At 37.1% G+C, this 24485-nt stretch overlaps 1 protein-coding gene across 1 annotated transcript in view; it reads left to right on the top strand.

Moving 5' to 3' along the window:
* SCN9A (sodium voltage-gated channel alpha subunit 9) overlaps positions 1 to 24485 on the top strand; it is a 168141-nt gene that overhangs the window by 69198 nt on the left and 74458 nt on the right. The window contains exons 3-12 of the mRNA XM_043576946.1: positions 1767 to 1885; positions 2235 to 2324; positions 3119 to 3247; positions 4726 to 4817; positions 5798 to 6007; positions 13824 to 13887; positions 15294 to 15435; positions 17971 to 18177; positions 20016 to 20303; positions 22558 to 22929. Coding sequence (XP_043432881.1) covers positions 1767 to 1885; positions 2235 to 2324; positions 3119 to 3247; positions 4726 to 4817; positions 5798 to 6007; positions 13824 to 13887; positions 15294 to 15435; positions 17971 to 18177; positions 20016 to 20303; positions 22558 to 22929 — 1713 coding nt within the window. The remainder of the gene's footprint in view (positions 1 to 1766; positions 1886 to 2234; positions 2325 to 3118; positions 3248 to 4725; positions 4818 to 5797; positions 6008 to 13823; positions 13888 to 15293; positions 15436 to 17970; positions 18178 to 20015; positions 20304 to 22557; positions 22930 to 24485) is intronic.

The following is a 24485-nucleotide window of genomic DNA, read 5'->3' as shown; positions in this document are numbered from 1 at the left end:
TCAAGCACAAGGTAACTTGATCTGGCCAAATCTAGACAGTAATATGATTTTCACATTAGCTCAGCTGATGTCTGATTCAGGAAGTCTCCCTGATAATTCTCACCTGTGTGTGACCATGTCTCTTTCATACTGTCACACTCCTCCATTTGTATTTCTCTGTATTATACCTGTCACCTCTTGCCTTGTATTTGAGTTACTGTGTAGGCATCACTTTTCTAGGAAGTTTCTTGAATGCAAGACTCATGTCTCATTTATGTTCAAATGCCTTTCATCACCTCATATGCCATAGTTGTTCACTACACAATTGCAGAGTATAATGAATGAATTCTAAAAAGCACAGTGTATCAAAAGGTAAGAAAACAGTGGTTGTACTCAAAGGCTATATATTAATTTTAAAGCTAATTTTAAGGTAAAAGTGAATTTTATGTTAAATTGTATTTAGTCACAACCGGTGTAGTGAAAGTGACTAGGAATATAAAAAGACATCTGAAAGTAATAGATTTTGGTTCACTTTCTTGAGAACACTGCCACATACAATTAAAAAGCAAGATACTTGAGGGACGCCTGGGTGGCTCAGTCGGTTAAGTGTCTGACTTCGGCTCAGGTCATGATCTCACGGTCCGTGAGTTCAAGCCCCACATCGGGCTCTGTGCTGACAGCTCAGAGCCTGGAGCCTGCTTCAGATTCTGTGTCTCCCTCTCTCTGACCCTCCCCCGTTCATGCTCTATCTCTCTCTGTCTCAAAAATAAATAAACATTTTTAAAAAATTTTTTAAAAAAGCAAGATACTTGAACTTAGGTCCCCAATTTGGTGAAAAATATTTATTAGCAGAAGCCCATTCATGAACTTATATAAAATTCAGATTAAACAACAACAGAAGACCAAGTCAATGTCTTCTAAATAACACATGTAATTTGCCTATCAACTATAGGAGAATAAGACAAAAAGTTAAAATTTGGTCTTCTTGATTTCTAAGAAAATTTCTTAGATTGTGTTAATGTTTTGTTGTTGTTGCTGTTTATTTATTTGAGTTTTAAAATTTTTAACTACATACCAAAGCTGTGGAGAATGTCACTTGTATAATGATTACATAACACATTTCAAGAATATTTGGCTCATTTGTATTATTATTTTTTAAATTACTGTGGGTAGTAGCAAGCAAGTCCTTTAATTTGTGATCTTTTCTTTTAGCTATTATTTATATTACATCTAAAACAAGAAAATTGAACTGGGTAATAGGATTTTCTAACTCTAATATTCCTTAAATATATGAGAATATGTTTTTGAAATGACTCATATTTTGGAACACTTACTATTAGCCATGACAATAACCAACAAGTACTAAAATTCTCAAGGTGTTATGGCAAAAATCAGGGATAGCTAGTTTCTATTTTGTTTGCTTAAAATACACTGATGTGAAAGAAGGAAATTATATTCTAAACTAATTCCAGCGGCCACAACTTACTGTTACTGATTTGGGTGTTAAAAGGATATGAAAAAGAGAAGACATTGTATTTGAGGAGTTCTAGGCAACCCATGCTCATAAATGGCTCACTTCTTAATTTACTAAGAAGAAATAGAAGGAGTTCATTGGCCAATGTGATCTAAAGAGTTCAATTAATGTCAGTGGTACCACGTTGCTTGAGTCTGATGGCAGTGTTTCTTTAATGTGAGACTACCACAGGCAGAGGTAAATTGCTGATATAAATGTGTGAGGGTGAAATTTCAGATTCTCAATTTCATGTTGTTTTCATTTTCTCCTATAGACTTTCATCGTGTTGAACAAAGGGAAAGCAATCTTCCGTTTCAATGCCACACCTGCTTTGTACATGCTGTCTCCTTTCAGTCCCCTAAGAAGAATATCAATTAAGATTTTAGTACACTCATATCCTTTTTAAATTGTTTACTGTTAATGGTGCTTTAAAATGTAAACTTTGCTATTTTATTCAAATGTGCATTTTAGTTCTTGTGTACCAGAAAAGACTCTGATTTTAGTGTACTGATTTCAGTATAATTTGGTGTAAGTCTCTGAGAAAATTGGGAGAATGGCAATGTTAGCATTTTAGGATAAATTACTTTATATATTACTCCCTTGTTCAAAGAGATAAAAAAGTTGTAAAAATCATTTAGAATTATTTTCTAGGACAAAGTTGTTAGCATTTTAACAAGTGTCATTATCAAATATTAAAAGTTCCCACTGTGGTCTTTTATCAAATTCCTTGATTCTAAGCTACTTTATTCAGCATGCTCATCATGTGCACTATTCTGACGAACTGCATATTTATGACCATGAGTAACCCTCCAGACTGGACCAAGAATGTAGAGTAAGTGGGTATAAATACATTTTAATATGGTCTCACTGTTATTTTAGTCCTCTCCTTCCCCGCCAGGAAGTTACCACAGCTCTAAAAATCGTGGTGTTTATCTTCCCATATTATATGGTTGCTTTTCTTTCAATTATTTTTTCCTCTCCTGTGGTATTAACCAGTTAGCAGTGGAATAGAATAATTGTTACAGTCTTTTCTAGAAGAATGAATTTATCAGATGTCCTGCCTTGTTCTTAGACATGTTATATATTTCTTATCCTTGGGTATATTTCTTTTTTTTTTTTTTTAATTTTTTTTTTTAACGTTTATTTATTTTTGGGACAGAGAGAGACAGAGCATGAATGGGGGAGGGGCAGAGAGAGAGGGAGACACAGAATTGGAAACAGGCTCCAGGCTCTGAGCCATCAGCCCAGAGCCTGACGCGGGGCTCGAACTCCCGGACCGCGAGATCGTGACCTGGCTGAAGTCGGACGCTTAACCGACTGCGCCACCCAGGCGCCCCTCCTTGGGTATATTTCTGATAGGAGTAATGTAGGACTTTTCCAGGCAGATCTAATACCTGTGTTCTCAGTCATTTTGAATACCTCTACTTTCTCTAAGAGTATCTAATATGGACATTTTGAGATTTTTTCTGGAAATACCTTTATTGTAGTTTATTCTAATACTTCAAGTGGATCCATAAACCAACAGCCACACTCTAATAGATGGCTTTCTTGGGTTGATCAGAAAAAAAATATTTATATTGGTTCTATTCTTCTCATATTTAATATGCCATTGGGTTATTTGTCTAGGTACACTTTTACTGGAATATATACTTTTGAATCACTTGTAAAAATCCTTGCAAGAGGCTTCTGTGTAGGAGAATTCACTTTCCTTCGTGACCCATGGAACTGGCTTGATTTTGTCGTCATTGTTTTTGCGTAAGTACATTTAGTTTTTTTGAAATGGCAAACTCATGAAAATGACAGAGAGCACAGTATTCCAGTGAAAGTAAGCCTTTGGGGTCTGACTTTTCCTGCAGGTAATGGTTGCATTTAAAGGATACTGAATGAAAGGAAGTCATTGATAGGCAAATGATTAATTTTTGAGAAAGAGCATTTCCCATTCAAAAGTGTATGACATCATTAAGATTGATCATCTTCATGCTCAGCACTTGGATGGATAGTATATGCAGTGCAAGTGAGTTCATACTTTGAAAACTGATAAAACCTATAAGAATCACAGAAAAATCTCAAGCCTTAATTATAAAGTACTGTGCTCTTTTTATTAACCTATACTATGAAACTATTATGCTATATTAAAATACAGAAGTAAAAATTTTAAAAGGGCTGTCACTGCATACTAACCCTAACTTTAGTGCATTGTGTATATATTATGTATGCCGTCACAGTTTATTTTTAAGAGGAAAATATTACATTAAAATATAATTTTAATTTATTTATACTGCTGCTCTTTCCCCAAATATATTTGCCAGAAACAGTCAGTTGGTTTTTTTTTTTTTGAGTCTCCAAACCTAGATACAATGTTTTTCCCTCTATCATCTTGAATTTTAAAACTAATGCGGGTTCACTGAAGGAATTTAGATAATGCAGAAGGGTCTTAAGATTTCTAGTTTCCCATTCCCTCGCCCCCACCCCCACCTCCTTGTCTATCAGGCTCCCTTCTTTTATGGTCACCTGACTGCTGTAGGTGCACCCGCCACCTGCTGACAAGAGTCAGCGTTGACATCAAGTCAAAAGAAGGCTGCCTTTTCTCAGGGCTCTCATTTTTTATTGAGATATAATTTATATGCCATAAAATTTACCCTTTTAAAGTATAAAATTCAGTGTTGCTTTTTTAGTATGTTCACAACATTGTACAACTGTCACTGATTTCTAATTCCAGAATATTTCCATCACCCCCAGAAGAAATCATTTCTATTCCCTTCTCCCCCTAGTCCTTGGAAACTAGGAAACTACTCATCTGTTTTATGAGTCTATGGATTTGCCTATTCTAGACATTTCATATGAATGGAATTGTACAATTTGTGGCCTTTTGTGTCTGGCTTCTTTCAGTTAGCCTACAGGTTTCAAAATTTGCTGCTGACATTTTATAGGATATTAAATATCTATATTACCATAATGTTGAGGTCTAATGATTGAAGCATTTGATTGTTTATTTAGATATTTAAAGTATTTGAAGCCATTTTAATAATATATTTGTATTTTACTCACATAAAAGGGATCGAATCAAATCTAATCAAATTGAATCAGTTGTGTTAGGGGAAAAAAAAAAAAGACTTGCAGAACAATCCATTTAAATAAGCATTTCCAAATGTAGGCAATACCTTGACTTAAAGGCACGGGTAAGTATCATAGATTCTATCTAAATTCTGAATAACTCTGATTTAATTCTACAGGTATTTAACAGAATTTGTAAACCTAGGCAATGTTTCAGCTCTTCGAACTTTCAGAGTGTTGAGAGCTTTGAAAACTATTTCTGTAATTCCAGGTAAGGAGTGATTGGTGTGGAGCGTTAGGCCACTCATAACTCCAACTATTTGGGAGTTGTTCTTTGTTTGTTTGTGTGTGTGTTGTCACTGTGTTGTGTGTGAACTCCCTATTACAGATATGTGACAGAGTTTGTGGACCTGGGCAATGTCTCAGCGCTGAGAACATTCAGAGTTCTCCGAGCCCTGAAAACAATTTCAGTCATTCCAGGTGAGAGTGGGGTTAAACACCGGGGCTGACTTTGATCTTTTGGAGCCAAGACAAGAATGACTTTCTCTTACACAGTTCTAATTAAATTTGATTTCTTACGTTTTTCGCAATCATTATTAAAAGTCAGCCTTTGAGTTTAATCAATTGCATGGATCTTAGAGGATGAAGATGGCCATTTGGCTCACATCTCAACTTGAAATTTTCCCTCCTGAATAACAGCTCATTTTCCATTTTGTTTAGCCAGGAATGAAAATTTCAATTTGTTCTGATTGCTTTTCATACAGTTAGGAAAAGAGATTTTAAATATCAGCATGAGGGTATTGCATGACATGTTTTTTAGCTTCCCACAACAAACCATTTCTTAACTGAATATTAGCAACGTGTCACTATATGCTGCAATTCAGCCCCTTTCTTTTAATGTCGTTATAGAGAGATGGTTTGTTTGACAAGCATTTACTAAATTAGCACTTTGAAAATTATTTTTACAGGTGAATATGGATATGGCTTGAGCAACCAAATTATTCATTTTGACAATGTGGTTACTCTTTGGGCTATTTTACAATTTTTATCATTTGCTGTGATATATAGAAGCAAAATATACATAAACAGTAAATCTACCCTTTTGAGCTACTAGGCTTTTTTTGAACTAGGCTCTTTAAGGTCCTTAATTTGATGTAATGCATGAATTTCTAGAAAAGCTCGTGTTTTGTTTTTATTTCTCATTCAGAGGCTTTATTTTATTATGAACACTTTTCTCCCCCCTGCATTCAGGCCTGAAGACCATTGTGGGAGCTCTGATCCAGTCTGTGAAGAAGCTCTCTGACGTCATGATCCTGACCGTGTTCTGTCTGAGCGTGTTTGCACTGATTGGGCTGCAGCTGTTCATGGGCAACCTGAAACATAAATGTCTGCGGGATCCGCTGGAAAATAATGAAACATTAGCAAGCATCCTGGATACCCTTGAAGAAGAAGACTATAAAAGTAAGATTGTCCCTGCAGTTGTTAAGAGGTTGAAATAAGATTGTTCTCTTTCAGCCTGGGCGGCTCAGTCGGTGAAGCGTCTGACTTCAGCTGAGGTCATGATCTCAAAGTTTAGTTCATCAGAACTAGTTCTGTACAAACCATATGAGTTGGTCTGTGCACACAGTCTCAAAGTCTGCTTAATTCATGAGTATATTTTAGAATATTTTACAAAAAAGCCCAAACTGCATGTTTTCTGAACAGTTGTCCTCTAACACAGCTCCTCTTGCTGGAGCTATTGATGAATTTGGGTGAGAATGAGACCAAGCAAGTTTGTGCTTTCTGTCTAATACCTGCAGTGTGTATGTCTGATATTGCCCATATGAACCCATAAACCTTACTGGATAATTGGATACCGAGGTGGGGGGTTTGGGGAGGAAATCAAGACACCTTCCAAGTGTATGTACCTTTGACAGAATGAGCTCAGAGAGTAAAGGTCAAGATTCTCCTTGGATTATGAAGAGTACACATCATTTTTTTTCTTTACTAAATGTGTATTCTCCCACTCACTGGGGAAGATAAAAGCAAATAAAACCTAGCTAATATAGTAAAAGGATGTAAATAAAGAAAACAGAAAAAATTATTGAATCCTAAAATGAAAAAAAAATGAAGGTTTTAAAGTAAAATATTTAATGTATAATTCTTTACTACCAATGTTTGGTGAGGAATTTAGCATGTTTTCCCTTCCTTTTTATTTTTACTTATTTTTTCAGTTTCTGATTTTGATTAATATGATCTTAAATGTTATTTTCAATTTCCAAAGAATCTCTAAGTTATATACCATAAAAGTAACATATCTTATGGATAATTGTTGACATTTACAATTAACAATCAGTTTACAACACTTACTTAAACTTAACTGTTTTTTCCTCGGATCACGACCAGTTCTTTTATTTTGAATCGTGGTCCTATTTTTGAGTTCGTAATCTGAATGACTTTTTTAACCTCTGGCATTACTTCAAGCAATATTTTTCAAAATGAGTAGGAAGAGCCTTGAATTTTGCAGTGTATCTTCATATTGCATTTATTACAAATGAGTGAAATAACATCTTAGTGAACAATGGAATTTTACACCAAAACCTTCTCCCTTAATTCTATACATTATTCTTTATTTTCTTCTGAAATAGAGTTTTAGGGAGAAAATGTTTGTGTCCAGTCTGAATTTGGTTTCCTCACTTGTTCTCTGTGTCGTAGAAGCCAGATCTCACTGCAGTATTTATTTGGATATTTATGTAACAGCATGTGTTTATTAAGTGCCCCCTAAGCTAAGCATTGTGCAACTTTCTGGCACAGAAATAAGCTCTCCTTTCACAGAGCTTATATTCTAGTGGGAATGAAAAACTAAAGGAAGGCAACAGACAAATAAAAAATATTGCACGTTATAATAAAAACAATGCAAAGCAAATAAATCTCAGGGGCTGAAATACTAACTAAATGAGAAGACCTTTCTGAGGAGATGGCATTTAAGTTACCAAAGTGAAGATCTAAAGGACAATGAGAAGCCATAAAATAGTGTAAGTTTTGGTGAGAGTGTGTGTATGGGAGCTACTACTTGAGTTAGAAAGAATAGCATGTAGGAAGGTCCTGAAACAAGAAGGAGTATTATGTGTTTAAAGAATGGAAGAGCATCAGTATGGTTAGATTTTAGCAAAATGGGGATAGAATAGCAACAGACAGAGTGAGAGAAAAAGGCAGGGGTCAAAGCACGAAGGATGTTTTAGCCCATTGGAAAGGAGTTTGGTTTCATTTTAAATGCAGTGGTTTCAATCATTTTGTTTGCCATCTGGAGTACTGATTAGGCAAACGGGGGGGGTGGTAGTCTAGAATAAGGAAAACCATTTAGGATGTTTCTGTCATTATGAAAGAGAAGATTGTGGCTCCATCTAGAGTGGTGGTGGACAGTGAAGAGAAAAGGGTTATGTCAAGATAAAATCTATAGAACTTGCTGATGGATTAGAGAAGAGAAGAGGGCTTGAGGATATCTTCTAGGCTTGTGGCTACAGTAACTTTTGATGGGTGACAATGGGAAATGAAGGAAGTGTAGGCAGGATTGTAGATGCAAGTTGTTACTAACCAGTTAAAGTTGAGATGACACTGATACATGCAAGTGTAGAAAAAAGTAGACAATAGGGATTTAAGCATGGAGATCAGAGGAACTTCCTGCTTTGGAGATAAATATACTTTGAAATAATCAGCAAACAGAAAGGATACATACATACATACACACATCCTTCTGAAAAACTCTGATGTTTATAAGCAGGTTAAGAAAGGGCAACTGGATTTTTCATGCAAATTTGGTGAACTCCAAAACCCTAATATCTGGAAAGCAGGCAGAGAAGAAGACCCAGACAGGACACAGAGAAGGAGCAGCCAATAAAGTAAGAAGAAAACAAAGATGTGAACAGTGAAGCCAAGAGAAGAAAGTTTGAGGAGAAGGGAGTACTTGTGTTGAATGATGCTGCAAGATCGAGGATTAAGAATGATGGAGATAAAAGAATATGCATTAGCTTGAACAACATGGAAACTGTCAGAGACTTTCATGAGAAAATTTTAGTGGAGTGGTAAGAGCAGAAGGTTGGACTTAAGGTGGTGAGAGGGGTAAATAAAATGTCAGAAAGAAGAGATGACAGTATGTGTGGACAGTTCTCCCAAGAAATTTGGCTGTAATGGAAAGCAGAATAATGGAGGAGATGTCTGGTACTTTTTTAATGGCGTATTTTGATAGGGATGCTCTTCTAGAGGTAGAAATGAGTGAGTAGTAAAATATAGATGAATAATTCAGGAGAGAAGGGGAGAAGTCAAGTTCTGGAGAAAGTGAAAGAGCAAAGACAAGAGATATCTCTACCGCTGAAGCAAGAGGAAAGGTGGAGGGGCAGGCTGCAGACTTATCAGAAGAGGATTAAGTCAAAGCCAGTAGCTTTCATTTCCTCAGAAAGGTGTGAAATGGGACCATTGGCTGGGAATGCAAATGAGAAAGAGGAAATTCTACAGAAGTTTTGAGGAGAATGCACTATATGGTCATCCTAAGGAATGGGACATGGAGTCTATTTTGAGTTGCAATTTGATACCAGAGATCATTTACTTAAAATGCAATCATTCACTTGGGTGTGAGAGTTTCCCCAATAACATTCAGCCACTTGGGCAAGTATGCAGAAGGTAGACATTAGAGTATGAGTCGGGGTAAGGTTCTGCCAGGTTAGTGTGATAGACTGATAGAAATACTTCGAAGTTGAGGAAATTGTAAGAGAATGATATAATGAGTGTCTATGGATTCAAAACTGGACAAGGAAAGAAGTGAACCCAAGAGTTGGTTGACAGGTTTTGAGAAAGTGGTGAGGTAAATGAATTGGAATTCTTGAAGAGATAAAAGAATTGCCATGGTAACGGCAGCCTACATAGAAAGCCTGAACATATTCTGAAAGTGTTTTCTGGTTCCTACAGCGAAGCCCCTTTGGAGGTGCTTTTAAAATTTGTTATCAAATAAAGAAGGCCATGTTTCAAACATACAATCTATAGATTTCCTTTGATGCCAAGCATTGTCTACTTTCATGCTCCTCAATCTTCCTTCTTGCTGCTACAGGTGAAGGAAAGGTTCGTGTGCACAGTTGGAAGCCAAATTTTCAGTAGATATTGTACGTGAATGTTGGGATAAAGAAACCTCTATTTTCTGAATGTTTGACATTTCATAGAAAAGTTCCTGGAAAAGCCACAGTGTTGGTCTGCACTTCTACCAGGGCTTTTCCTGTCTTTACCTATGGTGCCTTCCTTGTGGGGACTTCCCAGAGTTCAGTCTCCCAGAAGGCAGTGTGTCAATTGCAGGCAATCTGCCTCTACCTGATCCCCAGCACTAGCTTTCTCAGAGTTAACTTACTATTGCCTCTTGGTTGAGGAAAAAACTCTTGAATCCAAAAGCCCAAGTCATACATGGTTGCTACAAGCTGTCTTTCTGAACCAGGTTGGATAAAACTAATCATAGAATGTTTAGGTCACCAGTATGTTTTACCATTCTGTACCAATCTGCTTTTGACTGAATATTGGTTCCAGATTTTAGGTGTGTGAATTTTGCAATTTTCTATTTCCTTTTATCCCCATGTGACTTTTACTGTGAGGTTGAGGCTTATCTATTACTATCCACAGTCTTTGTTATTGTACTGCATTATATTTAACAACTTTATTGAGATAGTTCACATACCATAAAAATCCCCCTTTTTGAAGTATACAGTTCAGTGTTTCATAGTATATTCACAGAGTTGTGCAAACACCAGCACTAATTTTAGAATAATTTTATCTCCCTCAAAAGTAACCCTGTACTCAGAGTACCTGAGTGGCTCAGTCGGTTAAGTATCCAACTCTTGATTTCGGCTCAGGTCATGATCTCATGGTTTGTGGAATCAAAGCCTGCATTGGGCTCTGTGCTGACAGTCCAGAGTCTGCTTGGGATTCTCTCTCTCCCTCTCTCTCTGCCCCTCCCCTGCTCCTGCTGTCTCTCTCTCAAAATAAATAAACATTAAAAAAAAAAAGAGAGAAGAAACCCTGTACTCACTGGCGATCACTGTCCATTCCCTTGTCCCGCAAACCCCTGACAATCACTAATCTACTTTCTGTCTCTATGGATTTACCTATTCTGAGCATTTTGTATACATGAAGTCATACAATATGTGGCCCTTGTGTCTGACTTCTTTCACTTAGCATGTTTTCAGGTTTCATCCCTGTGGCAGTAATCCATTTCTTTTTATTGCTAAATAATACTCCCTTGTATATATATACTACATTTTGTTTAAGCATTCATTAATTGATGAATGTCTTTGTTGTTTCCACTTTGGGGCTATTGTGAATAATGCTGCTATGAATATTCATGTGTAAGTTTTACTGTGGACGTATGTTTTTATTTCTCTATGCATTATGTTTTCCCTTTATGTGTTAACCTTAAATTCTCTTGAGGCTAATTATTCCAATAATGTAATGTCTGTTTTTGTGTAGGGATTCTTTTAAAGTGTTCTGTAAGGCCAACGTGAACTACTGCCATTGCTTTACCTTTCATCATTCTTGTACTGACATTCTTGTACTGACTTCATCATTCTGTTCGCCCTGCCCTGGGACAGGCAACTCTAGAGCCTGTTCTTTTTCTTTTTAAAAAAACTTTATTCTGGGAGAGAGAAGGAGAGACAGTGAGCACAAGCAGGGGAGGGGCAGAGAGAGAGGGAGATAGAGAATCCCACGCAGGCTCCATGCCGTCAGCTCAGTGCCTGATGTGGGGCTCAAACCCACAAACCCTGAGATCATGACCTGACCCAAAACCAAGCATAGGCCACTTAACCAACTGAACCACCCATTAGATCCCATTCTTATAAAAACTCCTCAGTGATTGGTAAACGTGAGCCAGAGTTACTTTAAAGGATAGTTCTAAAGTAATCCTTCCATAGTCAAAATGTCTTGGAAGCTTATGTACAAAAAACTCCATCTTAATCTTCTCCATCCTCATTCTGCCATGCCCACCCTGCCTGAGCCACAAGAGTTTTTTCAAAAAAGTTGTTCATGTACATTCCCCCTAAATTTTCACTTCAAACTAAGAGGCATTATTGTTTTTTGTGTGTCTTCTAAAATTTTTATTTTCTACATAAGACAAAGCAATGTGGGAGTCAGTCGATTAATCTTAACTGGAATTGTGTAATAGTTTAATAATGATCGCTGCTGTTCTTTGAGCAGCTGTGTAGTTAGAATGTGAGGACCACTGTATTAAACACTTTACATGCAATATCCTATGTATGCTATTCACTATCTCTACAAAGCAGGCATAGTGGCCAACCATTAAAGTGGTAAGATAGTTCACCTACATAGGAAGGGGTAGAAGCAACATTCAAATCCAAGTATGTCTACCTTCAAAGTCTTTCTTCCACTATCACTCCAGAAGCCTCCTAACAATTACATCTTTATTCCTTTGATTGGAGCCAAATAGGAAGCTTACCCTTATTAAAAAGAATAGATATTTTTTAATTCTTCATACCTTTACTGTGCACGGCTGGATTGATTCCTGTCTTAAGAATAAGCTTTGATAGGGGTGCCTGAGTGGCTCAGTCAGTTAAGCATCTGACTTCGGCTCAGATCATGATCTCACGGTCTGTGAGTTCAAGCCCTGCGTCGGGCTCTGTGCTGACAGCTCAGAGCCTGGAGCCTGATTCTATGCCACCACCCCCCTTCTCTCTCTACCCCTCCCCCACTCACACTCTATCTTGCTCTTCTCTCAAAAATAAATAAATGTGAAAAAAATTTTTTTTAAAAGAATAAGCTTTGACAGTAAATGAAGAAAGAGATTATAACATCCCTTATGCCTGAAAATGGACACAAAACATACCATGAGGGGGAAATATGCATTCAGTTCACTGCCATATCCTCAATATCTGGAAATTAGTAAGTCCTACATAATTATTAAGTGGTGAATAAATAAGACAGATAAAAAAGACAGGTGTGTCCATTTATAGTATTGCCTTGCTGACTTCACCACTTCTGGAATACTTTGGGGCTCAGTTGGGGGCTCCTTTCCTTCTCTTTTCTTCCCTTCTCTTTTCCAGCTACACTTTCTCTTTGGGTTAACTCCTCAGCTCCCATGGCTTTGAAAACTATCTACCTGATGGTGACTCCTAGCACATTCTTGTGTCCTCTCTCCCACCACACACTCCATCAGCAAATCCTGTCCACTCTGTTTTCACCGCTTTCTCTCCATATCCACAGCTGCCCTTTGAATTTTAGCCACATTGCCTCTCCCTGTAGTCTCTTAACTCCTATCTCTGCTTCCACACCTGCTCTCTTATTATCTACAGTCCATAAAATAACCATAGTGACATTTTAAAATGTTGATTATTATCTCATATTGCTGCCTCATATTGCTACCTCTATTACTTCTAATCATACTTAAAATCCAAACTTCTTTTGATAACATACAAAGGCTTTTGACCCCTGCCTTACTTCTGCCACATGGTTCTCTCCACTAGCCTGTAGCCAGGCTGGCCATCTTGTCGTTTCTTCCACTCACCAACTTCACTTCTGCCTCAGGCCCTTTGCTCCTGGTTTTCACCCTGCCAAAATATCTCTTCACCAGGGTCTTTGGATGACTGGCTTCTTTGCAGAATTTAGGTCCCAGTTCAAATGTCATATCTTTAGAAAGGTCTGCCCTGACCACATTTTATCACATTGTCTTATTTCCTTTAGGGCATTTATCACTATCTAAAAATACTTTGTATATTTATGTATTTACTTGTCTTTCTCCATCCCCAATTTCCATGCTTACCTACATGTAAAGAAAGATCCATAAAAATAATGATCTTGTTTGTCATGTTTTTATTATTTTATTCATTGCCTGACCCATAAGAAGTTATCAATAAATATTTGAGAGAGAATATACAAGAATATAATAAATAGGGGCGCCTGGGTGGCGCAGTCGGTTAAGCGTCTGACTTCAGCCAGGTCACCATCTCGAGGTCCGGGAGTTCGAGCCCCGCGTCAGGCTCTGGGCTGATGGCTCAGAGCCTGGAGCCTGTTTCCGATTCTGTGTCTCCCTCTCTCTCTGCCCCTCCCCTGTTCATGCTCTGTCTCTCTCTGTCCCAAAAATAAATAAATGTTGAAAAAAAAAAAGAATATAATAAATAAACAAATGAATGCACATTGCCTAGGACTGGGCCTGAATATGTGCAAGTATGTCTATACTAATTAATTTAACTTCTGTATCACTCTTAAAGCTTACATTCTCTAATGTTATATTCTTCAATTTCTTCATAAACAGAATATTTTTATTACTTGGAGGGATCCAAAGATGCTCTCCTTTGTGGTACAAGCACAGATTCAGGGTAAGTAATATTTGTTTTGTTTTTAGTCTAAAGGCTACAAAATAAAAGGAAAAGCATAATCAATAAGTTTTTTTTATGAGAAACTTTAAAACATTTATAGTTAATGCATACTTCTGAAAGCAAAACTTGGAGGTAGTGCTTGAATTGAAATAAAATACAAGTTACATATATATGTATATATACATATATATATATACATATGTATGTATACATATGTGTATATATGTGTGTGTATATATATATAATTTTTCTACTTTCTTAATACATATGTGTGTGTATATTATATACATATGTATATATATATGTATATATATATACACACACATATGTATTAAGAAAGTAGAAAAATTACTTCTGGAAAATTGGCTGGATAATTTTCAAGTCTTTCTTCTTTCTGGAAAAAAGAGTGATAGAATCAGCTTTATTTCTTCCCAAATTCTACTCATTTTCCAATCAAGAATGATTCATAGATGACTGAATGCAGGGACACTTTGGCCACTCTAAACAAAAGGAACCCATGGACTTGGGTAAAGATATTTTAAGAATCTCCCATCTCTACAAACTACTTATCTTGCAGTTTTTCCTATATACCAAGTTCATCTCTGTTCTTGTTCTCCCCCGCCCAGATATTTGTTCACCAGGCTCTGTGTTCACTGGGAACATTAAAAATAAACAAATAAGGTTGCTGCCCTGCAAGACAGTTCAGAACACTGTTCAATGGCATCACCATACAAGTCTACCAATTTATTTTATTTTATTGTTATTTTTTTTTGAAGAAGTTAGAAGTTTATTGAATACACCGCAAGGGAGCAGTGGGCAGAACAGTAGAGACTGCCCAGTCTACCGATTTTAGAATGAAAAATATAAAACTACAAATCTTTGTGAACTTAAATAATTGCTCTATTTTGGCTATTTTTTTTTATTCAAATTCACTCCAAGAATAATTTGGAGGAACCGAGTTTTGGTGGAGGCCTATATATCAATATTTCTGATGCAAGAACTATTACTTGGTGCCAGATGGAATTTCCAGATTTTGATGAGGATACTAATAGCAGCTGCCATTTATTAAATGCTTTCTATATAGAGGAATTAGGCTAGACCATTTGTATATATCATCTTCTTTAAACTTAACAACAATCTTAACCTTTTGAAGTAGGTTTTATCCTCTTCTCACAGAAAGAGTAAACTGCACCTTGAAAAATTTAAGTAATTTGACAAAGTCACCAACTAGTAGAGTGGAATGGGATTCAAACCCAGTTCCTCCTAATTCCAAATAATGTGTTCTTAATCATTATTCAATATCGTCCCCCTAGAAAGGAACCTTGAATATCTAACTGTTCTGTTGTACTCCTTAGGTTGCCTCCCGGAAACATTCTAACTTGTGATTTTTTTTTTTTTGTATGTAGTCAGTGTCCAGAAGGGTACAAGTGTGTGAAAGCTGGTAGAAACCCTGATTATGGCTACACAAGCTTTGACACTTTCAGTTGGGCCTTCTTGGCCTTATTTCGGCTAATGACCCAGGATTACTGGGAAAATCTTTACCAACAGGTGAGTGCCAAGAGAAACATTCATTGCATTTTTGAATAGCATAAAAATCTGGTGACTGTTCCTTACCAGACTTTATATAAGATTTTTTTTTTCAATTTAGAAAGGACAAAACTCTTTTGGCTTATCACTAAAATTAGACATGTTTTATTTCCAGCAGTATTAGAGTGGATAAGTCTGAAAATTATAAATTGTTATCTTATCCTTTTTTGGCTTATTTGATCTCCAGTTCATGTCCCCCCAACCCTTTCTGAATATAGCACCCTTTGGGGTCCTAAGTAAATAGCAGGAAATACACTGTCACAGTCTCTTGTAGCTCTCCTGCACACACTGTTTCCTGAATGTGCTGCCCTGCTTGCAATGCCCTAAACACCAGGATCTTGTAGGTTCATCATGCTTTATTTTTTTGAACTCCCATGTACAGTTGCTATGAATTAAATTGTACCCCCTCCCATTTATGTGTTAAAGTCCTAACTTCCAGCGCCTTAGACTGACTATTTTTTGAGTTAGGGATTTAAAGAGGTGACTAAATTGAAATGAGGCATCGCGATGGGTCCTAATCCAATCTGACTGGTGTCCTTAAAAGAAAAGGAGATTAGTTCCTGAGAAACACCAGAAATGTGCCCACCTGGACACAGAGAGAAGACCCTGTGAGCACTCAGTGAGAAGGCAGCCATTGACAAGCCAAGGAGAGAGGCCTCAGGAGAAATCCAACAAACCAACCCTTTGATATTGGACTTCCATCCTCTAGAACTGTTGGAAAGTAGAATTTCTGGGGCACCTCAGTTGCTCAGTCGGTTAAGCGTCCGACTTCAGCTCAGGTCATGATCTCACAGTTCGTGGGTTCAAGCTCCATGTTGGGCTCTGTGCTGACAGCTCAGAGCCTGGAGCCTGTTTTGGATTCTGTGTCCCCCTCTCTCTGCCCCTCCCCCACTCATGCTCTCTCTCAGTCTCTCAGAAGTGAATAAAGATTAAAAAAATTTTTTTTAATTAAAATTTCTGTTGTTTCAGCTTCCCAGTCTATAGTACATTGTCGTGGCAGCTCTAGGAAGGAAATATAAGAATTTAAGACCCAATTCACATCTCTAAATTCTCCTGTCCTAACTCAATTTCTCCTTCCCCTACACTTCCATGCCTTTTTAATATTCCTCAGTTTATAGTATCCATCACTTGTACATTAATTATTAATTCACATGGCCACCTCCTCCAATGTGATCTTTTGGGCCTGTGGGTGTATCTTTTCACTTATATACTCTCAGCACCTGACCCCAGGAGGAAAGAGATGAAAATGATTATTCTGTATTATAAATAAAAAATGAATCACTTTTCTTAGAATTGCCAGATTCTTTTGGCCTGTTTTATGTTTACTTCATTTCTAATATTACAAAGGAATATAGAAATTATGTAAACATATACTTCAGAGGAAAAAAGGAATAGAAACAACTTTAAATATGCAAAAAGAAGCTCACTTTTACTCAAAATTAAAGAAATGAAAATTAAAATGAGAGTGACAGCTAATTTTTTACCTGTTAGAATGATGGAGATCCAAAGAGAGATGCTGTCTGGCTGTGACATGGGGAGGTAGACTTACTCACACATTGCTGGGAACCACAGCCAAGTGCAACACAGGAACTTTTATGAAAATTAAAATGAATATACCCATTAACCAAAAATTCCACTACCTAAGAATTTATCAAAGAGAAGAAATTGTAACAATGATAACTGATAGAAAAGGGAAATGAGTAGGCATCAGAGATAGGAGAGAGATATTTTTCATGTAATTATCTTTTTATACCATTTGAATTTTTTTACTATATGTTGCGTTCAAAATTTTTAATACATATTAATTAAAAGTAAATATAAGAGTAGACAAGCAATTAAGATCATTCAATTAGGCTCGCTATTTGTGTGAACATGATACATCATCATTGATACTTTCTTTATCAGTCAAGGGACTACAGATACTATCTACTTCTCTAATTTGAAAATGAGCAGAGTAGCTCCTTTTTGAGTAATTTTCAGACTGCAGATTTAAAAACTCCCAGACTGAGGCACCTGTGTGGCTTAGTCAGTTAAGGGTCCAACTCTTGATTTCGACTCAGGCCATGATCTCATAGTTTGTGAGTTGGAGCCTCACGTCGGGCTCTGTGCTCACAGTGTAGAGTCTGCTTGGGATTCTCTCTGACCATCTATCTCTACTTCTCTCTCTCTCTCTCTCTCTCTCTCTCTCTCTCTCTCTCTCTCAAAAATAAATAAGTAAACATTTTTTTAATCCAGGATTATTATTCTTAAAAATAGTGAAGAATCATACCTAATTTTAATAGAGGTTTAATAGATTGCTATATCCTTTGTAGTGAAAAAGTGTATTTTAAATACTGATTGTTTTCCATGGAGGTGTAATTTTATTCCTTTATATTTTTGATAACATGAGATTATACTGAACTGCCCAACTTCCCCATGCCTAATATGCCATTCAAGTTGAAATAATCTACCAAAAATCTTTGTGTTATTAAAATAATTATTTCCATTTTTCCCTAGACACTGCGTGCTGCTGGGAAAACTTACATGATCTTCTTTGTTGTGGTGATTTTTCTGGGATCCTTTTATCTAATAAACTTGATCCTTGCTGTGGTTGCCATGGCCTATGAGGAACAGAACCAGGCAAACATCGAAGAAGCGAGGCAAAAGGAGTTAGAATTTCAACAGATGTTAGATCGTCTTAAAAAAGAGCAAGAAGAAGCTGAGGTATTATTGTTTGGTGTAAAATTCTCCCTAGAAGTAGAAATCCAAAGGGGAATAGCAGAGGCTCATAGCAGAGGCTCTGTGGCCTTCCCCACGAGATTTTCCTTACTGGATTTTTTAACATAAGCTGAATTTTCATTCTGGGGTGGTCAAAGAACCAATTCTGGATTGAGTTAGAATTGGTATTTGTCTCATTCTACCTTTCCCCATAATCAGCTCACTCCAGCACAGAGAATATTCTAAGCCATTCCTCCTAAACCTGTTATCCATAATTCCTCAGTATGTATAGCATTATGCAAAGTCCCAAAACATATATGATATGTTTCCCCAGAGTAGCAATTGCATACAAAAGCTTAGGGAAAATTTATTTAAGTGTTAAAGATAACAGATACTCTATGGAGTAGAAAGAAAAATGTGCATCAATTTTTGTTAACGTGGCAAGAAGTTTTAAGATAAAAAACATGAGATGTTATGAAAATTTATACTTACGGTTGTAGGCACTTTAGGCTAAGGTACAAATTATTGAGTATTCTTCCTTACTCCTCTCTCCAAGAGGTACTTCAGTGGAAAAGTTTCAGAAGGTTTGTACCAAGAGAACCAAAAATTTCAATATTATGCAGGAGTTTAAAATTTGTTTGGGGGCACCTGGGTGGCTCAGTCAGTTAAGCATCTGACCGGCTCAGGTCATGATCTCATGGTTTGTGAGTTCAAGTGCTGCATTGGGCTTTGCACTGACAGTGCAGAGCCTGCTTGGGATTTTCTCTCTGCCTCTCCCCTACTTTCACTTTCAAAATAAATAAATAAACTTTCAAAAAAAATAAAAATAAATAAAATTTGTTTGATATTTCAACCTAAATATCTTCAAAATGTCTAACTTATTAGGCGAAAGGTAGTAATATGTAAAGTAGAAAACTTTGATAGAGAAAGATGTTCAGTGCAGTATTTTGATAATATTAAACATCAAAAAGCATATATATTTTTTAATTAGATAATGGTAAGGAGAATTATGATATTTTTGTGCCTTGAAGTATTATTCAGCCATAAAATGATGTGCTTTAAGAATATTATAATGACAGTGAAATGTTTTAATGTAATGCGTTAAGTAGTAGGATACAAAATTGGGCATAATATACAAACAATTTAAAAACTATATCTATATCTATATCTATATACATATAGATATATAGGAAGAAATACACCAATTATTTCTGGGTTTTAGGATTGAGTGATTTTTATTTTTTTATTCACAATGTCCTTATTTTCCAAATTTTTACAAGGAATGTTTTAATAATAAAAACTTAATTTTTTGATAAAAGATTAACAGTATGTCATCCAGGATTTTCTAGGAAACCCGTAGAAGTCTCTCATTTTCTTGACATTCATTTTATAATAATTCATTTTTGTTTTCAGGCAATTCAGTTTTCATTAAACTAAGTGCCTAACTCTTTTGATAATATTGAGTTAATTACCTGAAAAAGATGTACGAATTTTCTTATTATGTGGTTTATGTGAGTTTTATGTTACAGAATTACCTAGTAAAACTTTTACAAATACCATTTTAAATTGTTTTACCATAAATATAGGAATAGTATATATTAGTTTAATGCCAAAGTAAAATGGGGCCTTATCACAATGCAAGAGAAGCAATAAATATATGCTTTGTAAGCTCTCTAGTTACAATACAAAAATAAAAAATAAAAAAAAGGCATGACTTCATGCACAAGGGACATGATTACATGGACAGTGTAATCAAATTCATGGTAGAGAGGTGCCTACCCCATAATAGAGTTTCCCAGACTTCGGAAATGACTTACCACATGTGTGACCTCTTGGTCCAACAGGCAATCGCAATGGCAGCAGCTGAGTACACAAGTATTGGGAGAAGCAGAATTATGGGCTTCTCTGAGAGTTCTTCTGAAACATCCAAACTGAGCTCTAAAAGTGCTAAAGAAAGAAGAAACAGAAGAAGGAAAAAGAACCAAAAGAAGCTCGCCAGTGGGGAAGAAAAGGGAGACAATGAGAAATTGTCCAAATCGGAGTCTGAGGAGAGTATCAGGAGAAAAAGTTTCCACCTTGGGGTTGAAGGTCATAGGCGAGCACGTGAAAAGAGACTGTCTACCCCTAATCAGGTACCACTGCAATTGTCAAATGCTTATTGCCAGGGCTAGGATTATAGAGCAAAATGTATTACCTTGAGGTAATAGGATCTCAGGAGAGGAGAGTGAGTGACTTCACTGGTATATTTTTAGGTAAAAACTTATTGATTGTTGGACATTTATGGAAAGAACACAGATGTGCATAGTTTTCCATTTAACTTGGACTATTTTTGAAGGAGCCTATAATTTCAACGTTGTCATATCTTCTCCGATAAACATTTTCAGAACAGAATATTCATGAGAACTGTCATAAATGAAGAAATTATTTACACAACATATTAACTTTTACATTTTTATCTAGTCTGTATTTGGTAATGCCTCATTGGCTAAAAACTAATCCCAGACTAGGTTCTCCACTTTTCTTTACCACCATAACTAATGGTACCACCAGAATATCAGTGCATGAGCTGGAAAGTTGGAGACACTTGACAACCTCTACCCCCGACTGCATCAACTACTGATAACTAATCGCTCAGTCTGTTATTTCTGCTTGTGTAAAGTATCTCTTTCCTTTTTTCTTTTTTCTCTTTCCACTGAAACCTCCATATCTCAGGGTTCCCTGCCTACAGAACTCTAAGATGAACAATTGCTTCCCTTCTCCTAAATACTAGCCTGTTTTCTCTCATACAACACTCCCAAATCCCTTTTACAAAACAAAGCTGTCCCTTGGCTCAACTTGAAAAACAAAGAAAACAAAACAAAACAAACACTCTGACTGTGTTGAATAACTACTGACTATAGAACAAGACCTACATCTTATCCATGTTGTGGACTGGCTTCAGCCTCATTTCCCACCTTTCTCTACCTTCATGTACCCTCAGTCCATCGTGATTATTCACTCATACATACATGCCCTGTACCTCTGTTACTTAGTACATGTGGTGTTCTCTAAGTGGGGTGATTTTCTTCTTTGTTTCCCTCCTGGTGTGGCAGCACCCATTCTTCTTTCATAAGCTCAGATGCAACTTATCCCACAAATTTGCCTCTGCCCTCACCACTTCTCCCATTTGCTCTTTGGTGCCTGACTTAACAATTACTGTCCTTTGCATTTATGACTTCATTTAAAACTGAGACAAACCATAAGAAACTCTTGAATACAGAGAACAAATGGAGGGTTGCCGGCGAGGAGGTGGGTGGGGGGATGGTTTAAATGGGTGATGGGCATTAAGGAGGGTGCTTTTCGGGATAAACATTGAGTGTCATATGTAAGAGATGAATCATGGTATTCTACTCCTGAAGCCAAGACTACACTGTATGTTATCTAACTTGAATTTAAATAAACATTAAGAAAAAAATAATTAAAACAATAAAATTTCTACCTTCTACTACTTGAGTCTGTAAGATGCTTCCAGATACACATAGAAATCAGAGTCCCTACCTTCAAAGATTTTATAATTTAGCTGGGGAGACAGAACTTGAAAGCACGTGGTATCAATAAAAAGACATATGACAAGAGCAAAACAAGCTGGATTTAAGGCAAAGGCTTTGTTATCCTCGCTTTCCATTATTCAGAGTGCCTGCCACTTTGTCCTTTACATAGGAAGCACTAGCACTTATTGAATTAGATACTTCCAAAGAATAAACATTCAGTTTTGTTTATGGACACGGTTTATCCTGGCCGTGAATTCAATAAATGCGACTTTTCCTCTTCTTTGGTGTTGGGCAATCTCTTTTTCAAATTCTAGTATTATATGGTTTGTAAACTCACTGACATTGAAAGGTCTTTCTTAACATACCTTGACTGAGCTTCCAACATGTAAAGTGGAGTTGCAAGCATTGGAATGCAAAGAAGCACACAGTGTGCCCTTCGGCCTCAAGAGAGTTTCAGTTACTTATGGAACTTAGGGACTGGTATATTGAAAGCTAAATAACAGGTATGAATACCAAATGCTTTTTATAAGTGGTACGTTCTTTGTAGCAAAATCAATGGGGTAGAAAGCATGGCGAGGTCACTGTAGGCCAAAGTAGGAGAGACCTATACAGTAATAAATAATGTACCTACTCCAGAAAGGATGAATTCTCCAGTCTTTTCATCCCTTATTTGGGATAATTTGTCTTCCTGCTGAATTGCTTTATTTTTTAATATGTTTCTTTTCAACCAGCGCAGAGCCACCTGGCCTCAGCTCAGAGGTCTCAGAGGCAGTAATGTGCACTTCTATTCTTAGATGCTTCAGCAGATACATGGCTACATGTCATCTTTTTTGTTTTTTTTTTTTTTTTCCTGCAGTCACCACTCAGCATCCGAGGCTCCTTGTTTTCTGCAAGGCGCAGCAGCAGAACGAGTCTTTTTAGTTTCAAAGGCCGAGGGAAAGACATTGGATCTGAGACTGAGTTTGCCGACGACGAGCATAGCATTTTCGGGGATGGTGAGAGCAGGAGGGGCTCACTGTTTGTGCCCCACAGACCTCGGGAGCGGCGCAGCAGTAACATCAGCCAAGCCAGTAGGTCCCCCCCAGTGCTGCCAGTGAATGGGAAGATGCACAGTGCCGTGGACTGCAATGGTGTGGTCTCCCTGGTTGATGGACCCTCAGCCCTCATGCTCCCCAATGGACAGCTTCTGCCAGAGGTGATAATAGATAAGGCAACTTCTGATGACAGCGTAAGGATGTTTTAAATAGCTCAGGCCTGGCTTGGCCCTTGTTCTTGCATCAGTCCATCTGCTAGAGGGGCCTTCTTGGGTCCTGTGAATGGCTCTGCATTTTGCAATACCGCTACTACCGAAACACGCCTTCACCTCATTAATGTAATCCTCATGGGATATGCTGTAGATGTCTAATTCAAAGATATTTAAAACTGCATTTTTTAAAAAAGGAACTTATATTTACTTCCATATCATAAGCCATCCCTTTAGAAAACAATGTATAAAAGACATAGATATATATACATAAATCTCAGCACAGAAAATGCATTGGTTATGCTGATCTTTATTAGTTGATAATAGGTCCCATTTTTCTGAGGAAATTTGGATTCTTTCCACCTACTGCTATCTTTCTGAAGATACTGTTTAATATATACCTTGTGCAAAGAATCTTGAGTTTTAATAATAGTAATAATAATAGCAAACGTGTTTAGGATTTATAATAGCCCTGTAAGGTGATATATTATCATCCCTCTCTTACATAGGAGGAAACTGAGGCATGGAGAAGCAAAGCAATTTCCCCAAGTTCACTCAGCTAGTAAACAGTAGTCCTGAAGTTCAAACAGGCTCTCTGTTTCAGAGCTTGCACTCTTAACCCACCACATTTTTGCTCTCTCTCCAATGTGTGCTAGGCTTTTTTTTTTTTAATTTTTTTTTTCAATGTTTATTTATTTTTGGGACAGAGAGAGACAGAGCATGAACGGGGGAGGGGCAGAGAGAGAGGGAGACACAGAATCGGAAACAGGCTCCAGGCTCTGAGCCATCAGCCCAGAGCCTGACGTGGGGCTCGAACTCCCGGACTGTGAGATCGTGACCTGGCTGAAGTCGGACGCTTAACCGACTGCGCCACCCAGGCGCCCCATGTGCTAGGCTTTTAAAGTTGGAAATAATTTAATGTTTTTAATGTTTGTTTATTTTTGAGAGACAGAGAGAGAGTGTGAGCAGGGGAGGGGCAGAGAGAAGGAGACAAAGAATCTGAAGCAGGCTCCAGACTCTGAGCTGTCAGCACAGAGCCCACCGTGGGGCTCAAACCCACAAACTGTGAGATCATGACCTGTGCTGAAGTTGGGCATTTAACCAACTGAGCCACCCAGGTGCCCTGAAACTTAGAAATAATTTAGAATAGCTATGCTTTTCCCCATACATAAATGAAACTTTTTTCATTCAAATAAGATAAAAACAAAAACAAAAACTCTGTGGTCTGGAGTCTACCAATAAAAATATAATAGCCAAACTATATACATTAATAGAAACATACACACATAAAAGCAAAAACAAAACAACGATTCCAAGGCAACAATTTCAAGGGTTTAGGAGTAATTAAGTCAGTAGAGAAAGTGTCTAATTAGGCTGGAAAGTGAGATCTTTCTGGTTTCTGGAGTTTCTAGGTTACCTCTTTAGGCCAGTCACTGTTACATTGCATTACTAAAGATCAGAAGGGGCTCTGACTGACCTAACAAGCTTTGAACTCATGCTAGGTATTCATATATTCACATTTTCAGACAATATATTTTTAG

The sequence above is a fragment of the Prionailurus bengalensis genome, chromosome C1, assembly GCF_016509475.1.
Source record: "Prionailurus bengalensis isolate Pbe53 chromosome C1, Fcat_Pben_1.1_paternal_pri, whole genome shotgun sequence".
NCBI classification, from domain to species: Eukaryota; Metazoa; Chordata; class Mammalia; order Carnivora; family Felidae; genus Prionailurus; species Prionailurus bengalensis.
The sequence above is the reverse complement of the archived record's forward strand: the minus strand, read 5'-3'. Positions and strand labels throughout refer to the sequence as shown.